This window comes from Nicotiana tomentosiformis, chromosome 4 (genome assembly GCF_000390325.3).
Source record: "Nicotiana tomentosiformis chromosome 4, ASM39032v3, whole genome shotgun sequence".
In the NCBI taxonomy this organism is placed as follows: Eukaryota; Viridiplantae; Streptophyta; class Magnoliopsida; order Solanales; family Solanaceae; genus Nicotiana; species Nicotiana tomentosiformis.
In genome coordinates this window covers 73,475,118-73,491,943 of record NC_090815.1, presented here as the reverse complement: position 1 = coordinate 73,491,943, position 16,826 = coordinate 73,475,118, and the positions used below count along the sequence as shown (strand labels likewise).

General features: G+C 39.1%; 1 protein-coding gene across 1 annotated transcript; it reads right to left on the bottom strand.

Moving 5' to 3' along the window:
* Positions 1-3,450: 3,450 nt before the first annotated feature.
* On the bottom strand, positions 3,451-4,182 carry LOC138909935 (uncharacterized). The gene has a single exon (XM_070201151.1). It carries the CDS (start codon positions 4,180-4,182, stop codon positions 3,451-3,453), a length of 732 nt encoding a protein of 243 aa, XP_070057252.1.
* Between the last annotated feature and the right edge of the window lie 12,644 nt (positions 4,183-16,826).

Here is a 16,826-nt window from a genome sequence, read left to right as displayed (position 1 = left end):
AATAAAAGCAAGACTCCCCATGCTCTCAGCCTTTTGCTCTAACTACCTTTGTTTCCTTGAGTTCAGATCCTTTTGCTTTAATAGGTGTTGTAGACTTTTGTGATCCGTGAACACTTCACATGACACGCCGTACAGATAGTGCCTCCAAATCTTCAGTGCATGAACAATGGCTGCCAACTCCAAATCGTGCACTAGGTAGTGCTTCTCATAGGGCTTCAACTGACACGAAGCATAATCAATCACTCTGCCCTCCTACATCAACACACCAACCCTTGAAACATCACAATAGACTGTATACGAACTCGATGTTGAAGGCAAAACCAGAACGGGAGCTATAGTCAAGGCAGTCTTGAGCTTCTTAAAGCACTCCTCACACTCGTAGGAACACCAGAATGAGTCATGATTTTCGGTCAATCTAGTCAATGGGGCTGCTATAGATGAAAACATGTCACGCCCCAAACTCGGGGAGCGCAACCGGCACTCAACCGAGAGAACCCGGCCGAGCAAGCCTATTAGATTTCCTTCTACCCAAACTCATCCATGAATAAAGAGGAGATGTACTCCATTAATCATTCACTGAAAAGATTTTATTAACAACTTTCTTTTTATTCTCATTAGCAGCTTCATTCATAATTTCCAAAATATTAGGAGTTTATAGAATTAATAAAAAATATGATTTCCAAATACCAATATTTCTAGTTCAATTACCCAACATCAACCACAACCCACAACCTGTCTACCTAGCCTCTAAGTACAATAGAAGAGTAATATGGAAATGCCGACAACAAGGCCCCGACTATATCTCAAAATACAGTACATTAGAAACAAAAGATACATGACCTCGAAATAAAGTGGGACTCACCAAATCAGCTAAAAAGAATGTACTGCTATCACTGATCAATGTCGCCTGTTGTAGAACCACCTGCATCCATTAAAGATACAACGCCCCCAGCAAAAGGGACGTTAGTACTGTCGAATAGCACTGGTATGTATAGCTAAAAATCCTCTTTCAAAATAGAATGCCCATACAAGAAAAGGCAACACATAAAAATAACAAGTCACAATCAACGATATCCAAACGTCCAGTTAAAATATAATAATTTTCAAAATACGAACTTCATATGTAATTTTGGTTGGGAGATCATTAGCACCGATATACCATTGTTCACAATACCAATGTTCACAATACCTATGTTCACAATACCAATGTTCATAATACCAGTGTTCACAATACCAATGTTCACACTACCAATGTTCACAATACCAATGCCACCGTACTTTTAGCACGGAGTTCGATCACGACCCGATCGGCTAGGCTATCTCATTAAAGAATCAACCACAATTACTATCAATACCAATACCACCGTAAATTTAGTACGGAGTCTGATCACAACCCGATCGGCTAGGCTATCTCTTTAGAGAATCAACCACAATTACTATCAATATCAATACTACCATAAATTTAGTACGGAGTCCGATCACGACCCGACCGGCTAGGCCATCTCATTAGAGACATCAACCACAATTACTATCAATACCAATACCACTATAAATTTAGTACGGAGTCCGATCACGACCCGATCGGCTAGGCCATCTCATTAGAGACATCAACAAAATCTCAATTTCAATTAAGAGGAATTATTTTATCACATCAATCCCATCCTAAATAAGGATAATAATTCACAAAAAATAACATAGGTGCAAATATATTTATGTTATCATCTTTCACATTGTATAAATCTCCACTAGTATTTTTAGTCATTCACAACGACAATATTTCCTTGGCTCTTTTGGCCATTCACAAGATTCTTTATTCAAGGCACGGTGGCCATATTTGATATTCCACACTTTCATTTCTTCCCTTTCATGTATCATCATCATAAATATCAACATACATATAATATTCTGGAAATCACAACTTTAAATTTATTAGAAATGAACAATTTAATCACAATAGATTTCTTTCCGAGAAATGGAGTAATATAATATGCAATTGATGCGCATGTTAAAATCATCAACAAGTAACACATCATTTATTCTTGAAATACTTTTTCCTAAAAAGGATAATACATCATTTCCCACAAACCTTATTAGTACAAGCATGTACAAATAATATTCTTATACCCAAGAATCATATTCCAATTCAACCTTCTTTTACCCAAATTCGAAATTGAAAACTAAGGTATGGAACCTTACCTCTTAGATGAAGACCTTGTGGGTTTTCCTTGTTAATCTTCCAAGATCTGAGCAAGACTTGATGAATAATTAGCCTAGGGTTTCCTCTCTCTCTAAAACACTCTCCCTTCTCTCTAAAACATCAGATGTTTGCTCAAACATGACCCAAAGTGTGTATTTACCGAAGTAGGGTCAGGCTTTAAAACCCCAAAAATGGAGCTCCGGAACAGGTTCTGCGGTCGCATATGCGACCGCATAATGGATATGCGGACCGCATATCGGTCGCATAATTATAGACCAAAACGATCAAAAATATATCCGTGTATGCGGTCACTATGCGGTCTGCATAACTGTTATGCGATCACATAATGCACTGCATAACAGTTATGCGGTCGCATAGTCGACCGCATAATTGCCCTTAGACTGGCCCTTCTCCTGCTCACTTCTGCGGTGCGGCCTGCAGAGTGATTATGCGGTCGTATAATGGAAGATTTTATACCATCCTCAAACACGTAAGCCTACTCCGGCACCATGAAACCTTGAATTCACTTGCGAAATTTACGGGGCTTTACACTGAAATACTTCAAAATTTTCCAAGGTATTACAAAACCCCTCCACAAAACAGCGATAATACCCAACCAACCCAAGAAAACTCTGGATCTCAATGGTGGTAGAAGGTCGGGGTCAACTTTGAACTACCTCAGTCTTCTTCGAATCTACCTTAATCCCCTCACTAGACACCACGTGGCCCAAGAATGCCACCGAACCAAGCCAAAACTCGCACTTGGAGAATTTAGCAAATCATTTCTTCTCCCTCAAACTTTGGAGCACGATCCTCAAATGCAGTTCATGATCCTCCCGGCTGCGAGAGTACACCAATATATCATCAAAAAGCACAATAGCAAAGGAATCAAGATATGGCTGAAACACGATGTTCATGAAGTGCATGAAAGCTATTGGGGTATTGGTCATCCCAAAAGACATCACCAAGAACCTATAGTGACCATAGCGAGTCCTGAAAGCCGTATTTGAAATATTTGATGCCTGGATCTTCAACTGATGGTACCACGATCTCAAGTCAATCTTCAAGAATACCCTATCACCATGGAGCTGATAAAATAAATCATCAATACACGTCAGTAGTTACTCATTCTTGATTGTAACCTTCTTGTAGTCAATGCACATCCTCATAGAACTGTCCTTCTTCTTCACAAGTATAACTGGAGCACCCCAAGATGAGACATCCGGTCTAATGAAACCCTTATCAAGCAACTCCTAAAGTTTTTTCGTTAATTCCTTCAACTCCACGAGTGCCATGCGATATGGTGGAATAGAGATGGGCTGAGTGCACGGCACCAAATCAATATCAAAATCAATATCCCTATCGAGTGGCATGCCCAGTAGGTCTACTGGAAACTCTCTCACTATAGGAACTAACTCAATGGTAGGAGTATCAGTAATAACATCCCTCATAAAGGCTAAGTATGACAAGTACCCCTTCTCAGCCATCCGTTGTGCCTTCAAAAAAGACACCACCCTCCAAGGAACATCACCCAATGAACCCCTCCACTCCAACATCGGCAACCTCGGTATAGCCAACATCATGGTCTTAGTGTGACAATCAAGAATAGCGTGATTAGGTGACAACCAATCCATGTCCAAATTCACATCAAAATTCACCATATTGAGTAATAGAAGGTCAACCCCAGTCTTATAAACCCCAATAGTGACCAACCAAGAATGATAGACCCGGTCTACCGCAATAGAATTCCCAATAGGAATAGACACATAAACAGGAGTACTTAAAGAATCACGATACATATCCAAATTTGAAGCAAAATAGGATGGCACATACGAATAAGTGGAACCCGGATCAAATAAAACTGATATATCTCTGTGACAGACCGGAACAATATCTATGATGACAGCATGCAGTTGCCTCAGTCCTACCGGGGAAAGCATAACAACGGGCCTGGCATCCCCATCTTGGATGCCCTCTACCCGCATGTCCTCCACCCCTAGCTGGTTGTGCAAGTGGAGTAGCAGCTAGAGCAGAAACCATAGTTGAGTACCCTGTAGAGGTCCACACCTCTAAAGTCTAGGACAATCCCTCACCATGTGCCAAGTATCACCACACTCGAAACAACCTCTCTATTGATGTAGTTGCTGGTATTGAGTCTGACTCGGGTGGCTAGAATAACTGTTGTAGGAACCCCATGCAGGAGGTGCACTGGGAGATGGCTGTCCAAAATGAGTACTCTGAGGTCCCTGACTAGCTAGAGCACTACGAGTAACCTGAAGTGTAGACTGAACTAGTTGGTTGACAAAACTTCTGCCATGACGAGTTGTAGCTGAAGAATGTGAACTGCTATATATTCCAAAGCCTCGAGGCCTCGAGGCCTCTTGCCCTCCCCATACACCCTCTCCTGGCCACGAATATGCTCCAACCTTCTAGTAATCTCCACAACCTGATGAAATGGAGTATCAGTCTCCAACTCCCGTGCCATCCCAAATCTGAGACCATAACCGAGTCCCTCAATAAATATGCAGACTCTCTCTCTAATAGTGGAAACCAAACCAGGTGCATGATGAGATAACTCAGCAAACCTCGTGGCATACTCAGACACAGTCATAGTCCCCTAGCGCAACTGCTTGAACTTAATGCACAATGCATTTCTGAGGGTTTGTGGAACAAACTACCACAAAAAGAGATCGGTGGATTAAGCCCAAGTAAGTGGCACTGTGCTAGCTGGCCTACTTTCCTCATATGCCTACTAGCATCTATATGATGGCCCTATCAGCTGGAAAGTAGTAAGGTCGACCTCGCTCAACTCCACTATGCCCATGGTGTGCAGAATACGGTGACACTGGTCTAGGAAACCATGTGCAGCCTTAGAAGGACCACCGCTAAAATAATGAGGATGGTACTTATAGAACTTCTCTATCCTCTTCTTCTCCTCCTCTGTTGCAACTGGCCTGAGATCGGGTTGTTCCGTAATCACGGGCTGCATCGGCATAACACTCGGAGCTTAATTAAGATAAGCTTGTTGCTCTGGAGTATGAATGACGGGAGTCTGAGCTCTTCCCCCAGCGTGAGAAGTAGTTGGTACAATCGGAATCAATCACGTCTAGGCCATGGCACCAAATATACTCAGGAGGCGCGCTAAGGTCTCCTGAAGTCCAGGGGTAGCAAGAGGCGCCTCGGGTGACTGCTCCATAAACGGAGCTACTAGTGGCTCCTCAGGTGCTGCTATGGCAAGTTCTCTAGTTGTAGAATGTGCCCCACCTCATCCTCTACCATCATCAATAACTGAAGCTCGTGTCCTCACCATCTGTGAGAGAATAAAAAGACAAAGGCTCAAATTTCGAAATCAAAAATCTGCAAGATAAGGAATGAAAGAAGTGAAATTTCCTAACAGTTCTGTAGCCTCTCAAAGATAATTACAGATGTCTCTGTATCGATCCGCAAGAATTTAATAACCTTATTTATGACTCATAAAACCTTGAACCTAAAGCTTTTATACCAACTTGTCAGGACCAAAAATCCCACCTTATGGGTCGTGAGGGCACCTAGTACCTAAGACTAGGTAAGCGTATCACAAAATGAGATCGATAAGAAATAACAACTTGAATATTAATTAAAATAGAGAAAATACTGAAACAAAGCTAATACAGAAAAACAACAGTCATAGATTTTTAAAAAATGGTAGTACTGAGTTATAATCTCTACAAAGAGTATACACGAAATCTTAAAATACAACACTATTTGGAATAAAATAAGCATCGATAACGAACAATAGTAGGTGACCCCGAGGACTGCGAGTGGAATAGCGGTTATACCTTGAAGTCTTCACAGCTCTGGTTCGACTCTCTAGTTGTAATGACCAGACCGGTCATTTTGTGATTTAACATCCCGTTCGGTAGATCGAGGTCATGAGTAGTTCCATATGATGTATTATGACTTGTGTGTATGGTCGATTTCAGTTTTTGAGTAATTCGGGATTGATTTAGAAGAATGATTCTCATTTTAGAAGTTTTAAATTGGAAGAGTTGACCAATTTTGATTATTTCGTATTTGATCTCTGATCAGTATTTTGATTGTTTCGTTAGGTATCTTCCCGGAATTCATATTTTGTACTTAGGTATCTGCCCGAAATTGAATTAGAAAGTTCCTAGGTTAATTTGATATGTTTTGCCGAAAGCTGGCAATTTGAAGGCTTAGAAATTTCTTATGTTTGACCGTAGGTTGACATTATGGCTATCGGTTTGGATTTTTGTTTTGAGACTTGGAATAGGTCTATTTTGTCATTTGGAACTTGTTTACAAAATTTGGTGTCATTCCGAGTTGGTTTGATAGGAATCAGACGATTGGTTGTGATTCTAGTGATTCTTGAGTTCATTGTGAAATTTCATGTGTTTTAATGTCTGATTCATGGTTTCGGATGTTATTTTGGTGATTTGATCATACGAGCGAGCTAGTATGATATTTACGTACATGTTTGGATGGATGGTATGGAGCTCCGGGGGCTCAGGTGTGTTTCGGACATGTTTCGGAGTGTTTGAGTGAGTTTTGGTTTTACTGGTTTTGGGGCTGATGCATCAGGTCTCGCAAATACGAGATCTTGTTCGCATTTGCGAAATATGAATTTGCAAGGTGGATTGGGGGACTGCATTTGCGATTGGGATTCCTAGGCAGGGAAGGACATATTTGAGATCAGTTGATGGCGTTTGCGAGGGGAGGACTTCGCAAATGCGAAGTCTGTGCCGCATTTGCGACATCCCTTGAGTTCAGCAGGTATCACTTTTGAAATGTATTCTTCGCATTTGCAAGATTCGCAAATAGTCGCATTTGCGACTTCTACTGCTGAACATAAGGGTATAATTGCAGGACTTAACTTCATTTATCACATTCTAAATTATAAGAATCTAAGAGAATTTTTAGGGGATTATGACTATGTTTTGAAAAATGAAATTTGAGATTTGAGACTCGAATTAGAATCGAGTTTGAAAACAAAACACATATATGGACTCGTGAGGTTTGGGTAGTAGAGATCTACCCTTGGACTCGGGTTTTGACGGGGCGAACCCGGGGTTGACTTTTGTTGACTTTTGGGAAATTATGTAAAGATCTTAACTTTAATTATCGGAATAGATTTATCTTGTATTGTTTGATGATATTAAGTCATTTTTTGTTAGATTTGAGCCGTGCGGAAGCGCATTTTAAAGAAAAGGCTATTTTTGAGTGTTGATTTGACTTAATTGAGGTATGTATCTTGCCTAGCTTTGTGTGGAGGAACATCCCCACAGGATTGGTCTAATTGCACTACTTGCATTATGTGAAAGACGTGTAGATGAGGTGACGAGCATTTACATGGGCATATATGTGGTATTTGACCGGTTCAGACTCTTAGGTCTTTAATATGCCTTTAATTAAATTTGTTGTTACATTGTTGATTTATTTCCCGTTTCATTTTGTGGTTGTTAAAATTCTGGTACACATTGTTGTGGAGCCGTGGCTACATATCGTGGTGATATTGGTATTGTTGATGTGGAAATATAGTGGCATATGTGCATTTCTTGTGTGGACTGATCATTGTTATGCGGAGCATAAGGGTGGCATTTCATTGCTGTTGATTGTGCGGAGAGATGCGGCTATTTTGATATTGTATGGGATGAGTGATACGAGTGGCTATTGATATATTGTCTAGGTGGAGCGATATGGGTGGCTATTGATATATTGTCTGGGCGAAGCAATACGGGTGGCTATTGTGAGTTATGAGACTAAGATGGACTTTCTGTTAATTAATATGGTAGGTTTTGATGTGATTTCTGGATGGTTTGGCCATGACTTGTGATATAGGTGCTCTACAGGTATGGCGAGTCTATTACGTATTGCAATTTTGTTCCGCGAAATTAAGTGAGTGAAACATTTTAGGTTGGTGTGATTTCTATTCTACTTGTGATTCGGAGTTGATGATGATATCCTTGGCTTTTCATGGGGATCACTATGTTTGGACCGGGCTACGTGCCACGGTGGAGTTAAGTTGGGATGAGATTCTTGTTGATTAGTTTGCATATTTTGTTTCTCCATTGCGTAATGGATTCGTAGGATGGTATTGATGGGGAGTTGTATCTGTTGGACTTATTTGATAGTTCTCTCATATGTTTCTCTTTTCATATTCAGTCATATTCGAGTTGTGCTTGTGGGGTTCGGATTCCGATAGTATGTGTCTAGGTGGCGATTGGTGTAGCTTTTTGGTAGTGTGAGTGGTTATGATCTTTGCATGTTTCTTATATCATTATTAGTATTGTGAAGGTTTGGAACAAGGATATAGTTGTTACGAGGCTATTTACCAGTACCGAGTTTGGTAATGGGCAGCTATTGTGGTCGGAGTTGTTGTTATGTGCATGTGGTCGATGTGTTACGTCGTGTGGTTATACCTTGTGGATGTATGCATGAGTTGTTTTAGCTAGTTGAGGTTGATAAAATGTGTATATGTGAGAATCGAGTCTTTGGGGGATAATTGGATGTAAATATTTGGTTCTAAGTCTTATCGGTGAGGGTGGGAAGGATAATCTTCAGTAGAGATGGTGTTGTCAAGCTCATATGGATTGGGGTGATGTGGGACCACCCATGTGGATGTGTATGGTATATTTATAAAGTGATTTGATGACTTTGGAATGACTCTTGGCACGTTCGAGGACGAACATTTATTTAAGAGGGGGAGAATGTAATGACCCGACCGGTTGTTTTGAGCTTTAGTGTCTTGTTCAATAGATTGAGGTCTTGAGTAGTTTAACATGATGTATTGTGACTTATGTGTATGGTCGGTTTCTGTTTTCGAGCGATTCAGGATTAATTTGAAAGAATGATTCTCAATTTAGAAGCTTTAAGTTTGAAGCGTTGACCAAGTTTGAATATTTCGTATTTGATCTCCGATAGTAGTTTTGATGGTTCCGTTATTTGCCCAGAATTGACTTCGGAGGTTCCTAGGTTGATTTGACTTATTTTGCCAAAAGTTGGCAATTTGAAGGTTTAGAAATTCCTTAGGTTTGACCATAGGTTAACTTTATGGCTATCGGGATCAGATTTTGGTTTCGGAATTTGGAATAGGTCTGTTTTGTCATTTCGAACTTGTCTGCAAAATTTCGTGCCATTCTGAGTTGGTTTGATAGGAATCGGATGCTTGATTGTGATTCCAGTGATTCTTGAGTTCATTGTGAAATTTCATATGTTTTGATGTCCGATTCGTGGTTCCGGGTGTTATTTTGGTGATTTGATCGCACGAGTGAGTTCATATGATGCTTATGTACCTGTGTGGATGTTTGGTGTTGAGCCCCGGGGGCTTGGGTAAGTTGCAGATGCATTTCGGAGTATTTGAGTGAGTTTCAGTTTTGTTGGTTTTTCGGCTAATGCTTCATGTCTCGCAAATGCGAGATCTTTTTCACATTTGTGAACCGCCCATTTGTGAGGTGGATAATCGCATTTTTGAGGTAGGGTGGGGGACTGTAGAGTTTGCTTTTGCGAACATAGGATCGCATTTGTGATTGGGACTCCTGGAGAGGGAAGGTCGCATTTGCGATTAATTGTTCACTTCTGCGGAAGGGGAGGACATTGCAAATGCGAAGTCTGTGTTGCATTTGCGACATCCCCTGAGTTTAGTAGGTATCGCTTTTGCGATGTATTCTTTGCATTTGAGGGATTCGCATTTGCTAAACCCGGGTTCCATTTGCGACTTCTGCAGCTGAACATAAGGGTTGAATTTCGGGACTTAGCTTCGTTTATCACATTTTAGAATCCTACACTCGGTGGGAGGCAATTTTGAGGAGAAATTTTCATACCAAACCATTGGGTAAGTGATTTTAATTCAATTTCAATTATATTACATGATATTTTATGAGATTTAACATCTAAATCATGAGAATCTAAGAGAATCTTTGGGGGATTTTGGCTATGTATTGAAAAATAAAATTTGAGATTTAAGAGTTGAATTAGACTCGGATTTGAAAACAAAACACATATACAGACTCGTGGGGTTATGGGTAGTCGGGATCTACCCTTGGAATCTGGCTTTGACTTGGGGGTCCTGGGTTGACTTTTGTTGATTTTTAGGGAATTGTTAAAAGACCTTAACTTTAATTATCGGAATTGATTTCTTTTGCATTGTCTGATGATATTGAGTTGTTATTTTGTTAGATTTGAGCCATGTGGGGGTGAATTTTAAAGGAAATGCTATTTTTGAGTGTTGATTTGGCCTAATTGAGGTAAATATCTTGCCTAACTTTGTGTGGGGGAACTTCTCCGTAGGACCGGTCTAATTGCACTACTTGCATTATGTGAAAGACGTGTATATGAGGTGACGAGCGTGTACACGGGCTTACATGTGGTATTTAACCAGTTTAGACTCTTAGGCCTTTAATATGCGTTTGATTGAATTTTTTGTTATATGGAACACCTTTCATTTTTGATTTATTTCCCGTTTCATCTTGTGGTTGTTAAAATTCTGATACACATTGTTGTGGAGCCGTGGGCTACGTATCGTGGTGAAATTGGTATTGTTGCTGTAAAAATATTGTGGCATATGTGGATTTGTTGTGTGGATTGATTGTTGTTATGTGGAGCATAAGGGTGGCATTTCAATGCTATTGACTGTGCAGAGCGATACAAATGGCTATTGTGATATCATCTGGACGGAGTGATACGGGTGGCTATTAATATATTGTCTGGGCAGCGTGATACGTGTGGCTATTGATATATTATCTAAGTGGAGCGATACGGGTGACTATTATGATAATGTCAACGTGGTGAGATAAGGCTAGTTATTTGGGGATGTTATGTGATGTCCTGGAGTTTGTTGTTGATGGAACGGAAGTATTTATGTTGTTGAATTTGACTTCTTTGTGTGTGTCATGCATATTACGTGATTTGTTGTGTTGTTTTTAATATGCTACTCGGTGTCTCTGATATTACTTGATGAATTGAGCTGTGGTAGTACCCTTGAACATGCATACATCGAACATGTCATTTATACCAGTATGGGAGTATGAAACATGATGATCATTGATCATGTACATATATTCTCATATATCTGCTTTCTCTGTTGTATGGTTTAGACTCGTATCCCATGACCACGTCGGGCGGAGTTTGATATTGAACCTGTGACCACGTCGGGCTGGTTGTGATGTTGGAACGTGAGTTGTCCGTACAGTATGTGCGTTGTCTGTGCGGTTGTGACTTATATTGTGGGTCTTGCCATGCGAGGGTGATTGGCAATGTGGGCACGAGGTGCAATGAATATAAGATTTGTGATTTGTGACTTGAGATTTATGATTATGAGGTGTGGTGCCTGGAGATGACTCTTGTTATAAATTCTGTGTCGGGACGGTTTGATGATTAGTATTGTCATTCTTTTTCCTTAATTGCTTTCACGTGTAATTTATCTGTGCTTTGATTATCTTATTGTTTTTATCACATGATTACTCTTTGTTGCCACTAAATTATTTGCTCTCTGTTTCTAGATATGGATATTTCTAAAAGTCTTGACTTGAACCTCGTCACTACTTCACCGAGGTTAGTCTTGATACTTACTCGTGGTATACTCATACTACACTTCTATATATTTTTGTGTAGATACAGGTGTTGGAAGCAGTGGTCCCAGGCAGTGTTAGCTTCTTGATCGCAAGGATTCAAGGTAGAGCTGCTCGATCACCGTAATCCTTTGGATTCCTTTCCTTTTAATTGTAGAGTCAATTCTCTATTCGAACAGTGTTGTAAGTTTGTTTTGAGATAATTCTATGTATTCGGTAAGAGTTCGTGACTCAGCACTACTAATCTTGGGAAGATTTTTGTGATTACTGCCGCGTAGGCTTGTATCACCTTTATTTTAATATTTATATTGAACCCTGTTTTTATTATGTCATGTTTAATTGGTTTAAATGTGGTAAATGATCGGCCTACATAGTTTTAAGGACTAGGTACCATCACGGTCCTTAAGATGGGATTTTGGGTCGTGACACTAGTGACCAGCAAGATCTGAGGTACCTAGATCTGCATAAAAATGTGCAGAAGCGTAGTATGAGTACACCACAATTGGTATCCAATAACTATCAACACTAACCTCAGTGAAGTGGGGACAAGGTTCAAGTTAAGACACTAACTAGTCCAAATAACATGTGCAAGATATCAACATAAAAGGGGTAACAAAAAGTGTAACAGAACAAATATTAACTACCTCGAAGAATATGTAACAACAACTCAGTAGAATAATCCACCTTTGCCAACATAATATCAATGGGATCAGGGCACGTCATAACATGTCAAATTCCACCAACAACACATAAAACTCAAGGGAAAGTCATTTAATGAAAATAAGAATTTGATCAAAACATCAACCCTCAGTTCCAACACATGAATAATAACAAGAATCGCCCTTGATATATCACATAACAATTCACGACAACCCACCCTTATAAAGCTGCATGCAGATTAATAATGGAATGCCACCCTTATGTCGCCGCATGCACATAAATAGCCGCCCTTATCTCGCCGCATGCACCTTAACAATGGAATGACACACTTATGTTCCAGCACGCGTATCTCATTCACGACACAACAATCAACCCGCACAACACGTGCCCAAGTGCCACAATGTCACCAAAACAATAATACCAAAGTCACGACAAGATATAGCCCACAGCTCAAAAACAATATGTACAACAATCATAACAATAACATAAAAGTACGGGGGGTGAATCAACTTTCCAACTTTCACCAAATAGAATCAAATCAACCTAGGAACCTCCAAATCTGAACCTATGCCTAAGTCCAAAATCACCATATAAAGTTGTTGGAACCATCAAAACATCATTCCGGAGTCACCTACATAAAATTCAAACTCCGATCAACTCTTACACCTTAAGCCTCCAACCAAGGGACTAGGTGTCCCAAATTAATCCAAAACCTCCCCGAAACTAAACGAACCATTCCTGCAAGTCATGTAACTAACTATACACATATGTAAAGTATAAAATAGGGGAAATGGGGATAAAATAAGTTAAACAACCATTCAAATCGTTACATGTACAATTGCTGCTACATATTAAATAGCATATCTCATACTGTAATTGGGAGCTTTGTTATCATAAGAAATGGTTTAGCTATTAATTGGAGTCATTCAAAAATAATTATGCTAAATCAACTTGGACATAAACCAACATTATCAAGACAATTCTTGATTGCATTATCTAAAATTATGCTCCTTATCAAATTATTCGAGAAAGTAACCTCGCAATTTCAAATTGCATGTTGATAACAAATAATACATGTGACAATCTCCTAGATGCATCTATCAAAATGAGCTTCATAATTTTTTTTATGAAGGACATTATTTTGCCTTGGTCATCATTATACCATCAATATGATGCATCATAACTCAAACCCAATGTCTTATCCTTATAAAGGTGTGTTGAAGCTATAATGTATTGGGACTTAAACCCAATATTTTATTTATACATTGTGACTCGAACTCAATGTCTTAAAACATCTTTCAAAATATTACTACTTCCCGAGCAAATCTGAGGTATGTAACATTTCTATCTAGCATGTCGTCATGAGCTTGTTGAAGTAATACCACTTCTTGTATCATATTTAGCTAGTGAACTTTGACGAGATCAAGACTGTCTACTACTGTAAATATTTAATTTAATATTTCAAAATTGACCAACAGAAAATTACCACATATAAGCATAGCTGTGTCACGACCCCAATTTCCCTTCGTAGGATGTCGTGATGGCACCTATTCTCCACAGCTAAGTAAGCCTAATATTTTATAACAATTGAACAGATGTAATGAACAAAATACTAAATACCAGTCTAATAAACTCATATAAACCTCTGAAAAAAAGAATCCCAACCATACAATTCCCAAGAACTGTGGAACTGAGTCATAAGATCTATAGAATAAACTAAAATATCTAATAAATCACTGTTTGAAAGAAAATACAACAGTAAATGAAAAAAAAAGGGAAGCTGACTCTGAGACCTGCGGACGCCGAGCAGGCATACCTTGAAGTCTCCGATAAAGACAGCTAGTAGGTAATCTCTAATGACCGGCACGAGCAGACGTACCTGGATCTGCACAAAAATATGCAGACGTGTAGTATGAGTACACCACAACAGTACCTAGTAAGTATCAAGTCTAACCATAGTAGAGTAGTTACGAGGCCAGGTCAAGATACCTACTAAGGTATAAATAAGCAGTATGGTAATGTAATAAGGATAAATAATGGAAGCAAGAAATAACTGATTCGAAACAAAATAATAACCTGAACAAATACCGGAACTAAACATGGGAATACATAAAAGAAGCAACTGAAGAAAACCCAAGTGATCATATACGGACAACATTTGCTAAAACAAATAAGAATGAAACAACAAGAAATGTTCCCACCAAAACTCTTTGCATCATAAAATAAACAGCAAGAATCACAATAACGTACCGCCTCATGTATAATAAAATCTCAACCGAGGTACCGCCTCGTATAATCAAGAATCACAAGCGAGATACAGCCTCGTATTCAGATCTCTCAATTTCAATCACAATTTTTCCTTATACCGCCGCGTGAGCCTTACATTTGAAATAAGTTTTGAAAATAATTTTCTCGAAATAGCTACACGCACTTTAGCCCACTTTATGACACCGCGTGGTTTTACGTAGTTCCCTTACAAGCAACATGCACTTAAGTCCCACCTTATACCACCGCATGCACATCAACCTCAAGCCTTATACCGCGGCATGCGCGTTAATATCACATTACAATAACAATTCACACCATAAGTGCCCATATATCACAATTTACCAAGAATCCACAACATCAATGTTTCCACAACAATAGCCCACGGCTCCACCACAACGGGTACAAGAATATCAATAACAACAATGAACGTAAAATGGTCAAAATAAATATGTTTCAACAATAACAATTTCGCCTCAACGTGATAATGGCTTTCACCACTTCAACACCAATAACTCAACAATGAGAGACAATGCATAACCACAATGTTAAATAAGAATAACTCACAATGGAAGAGATAATATGTAGCAATAACTTCGAATAATGGGAGTCAACATTGAAAGAGATAACATGAACAATAACTTCAAGTAATGATAATCAACAATGAAAGAGGTAACATAAACAATAACTTCAATTAATGATAATCAACATCGAAAGAGATAACACATATAATGACTTTAAATAATAATAATCAATAATGAAGAGATAGCATGTGACAATAAAAGAGGCAACAAGTTTAACTAAAGCATGAGAGCAAATTATCAGTTAGGAGGTAGAACATTTTTTAACTAAATCATGTAAGGCATGTAAGGATAGACTAACACAAGTAAGAATAGATCGACTAAGATAATTAGAACATGATATGGCATTCAATTAAAGCATGGAAATTGTCTAAGTAGCCTAAACCTGTCAAATACCATGTACAACCCGTGTACCTACTCGTCACCTTGCGTATACGGATTTCACTTAGCACAAATTAAATCAATAATACCAATCATAAGGGGTAGTTTTTCCACACGAAGTTAGGCAAGACACTAACCTCAACTAGGCTAATCAATACTCGAAAATAGCCTTTCCCTTAAAATTTACCTCCAAACAGCTCAAATCTAACCAAAATCGATTTAATATCATCAAACAATACTAGGAAATTCAATTGCAATAGATAAAGCTAAGATCTTTACACCTTTCCCAAAATGTCAACAAAAATCAAGCTGGGGCCCGCCTGGTCAAAACTCGGGTCCAATGGTAGATTCCGTCGACCCATGACCCCACGAGTTTATATATGTGATTAGTTTCAAAATCTGAGTCCAAATCGACTCTCAAAACTCAATTTCTTATTTTTCGAAAACTTGACAAACTTTCACAAATTTTCACTTTGATTCACATGATTTTGATGTTAAAATCTTAGATATGTCGGTGGAATATGATTAGAAATAGGTTAGAATCACTTACCCAAGGTTTGTAGGTGAACATTCCCTCTCCAAATCGCCTCCTACCGAGTCTAGGGTTCAAAAATGAGAGAATAAGTCCAAAAATGCCGTCTCCCAGCCCTTTAACCAGCTGCAGAAGTCGCATTTGCGACATAGGGTTCGTATTTGTGAACCCTCGCAATGCGGACTAGGACTCGCATTTGCGAACCCCGACAACCAAAGTCAACATCGCAATTGCGATGAAAGCTTAACAATTGCGAACTGGAGGGCAATCCTAAAAGCGTTCAATTATTCGCAAATACGAACTATGCTATAATCCTGTGGACTTCGCAAATGCGAAGGGGAGGTCACATTTGCGACAACTGTCCCTCGCATGTCACCTTCGCAAATGTGACACTGGTGTTCGCATTTGCGACACCAGAGCACCACACACCACATTTTCTGCATTTTCAGTCCAAAACACTCCGGAGCATGTCTGAAACTCATCCAAGCCCTCAAGGCTCCAAACCAAACAATCACACAAGCCTAAAAATATCATATGAACTCTTTCGCATGATCATAACACAAAGAATAATATTTAAAACTACGAATTGAACTCTAAAACGCATGAATTTCAAAAAGAAATTTTCAAGAATTTCTAGAATTACA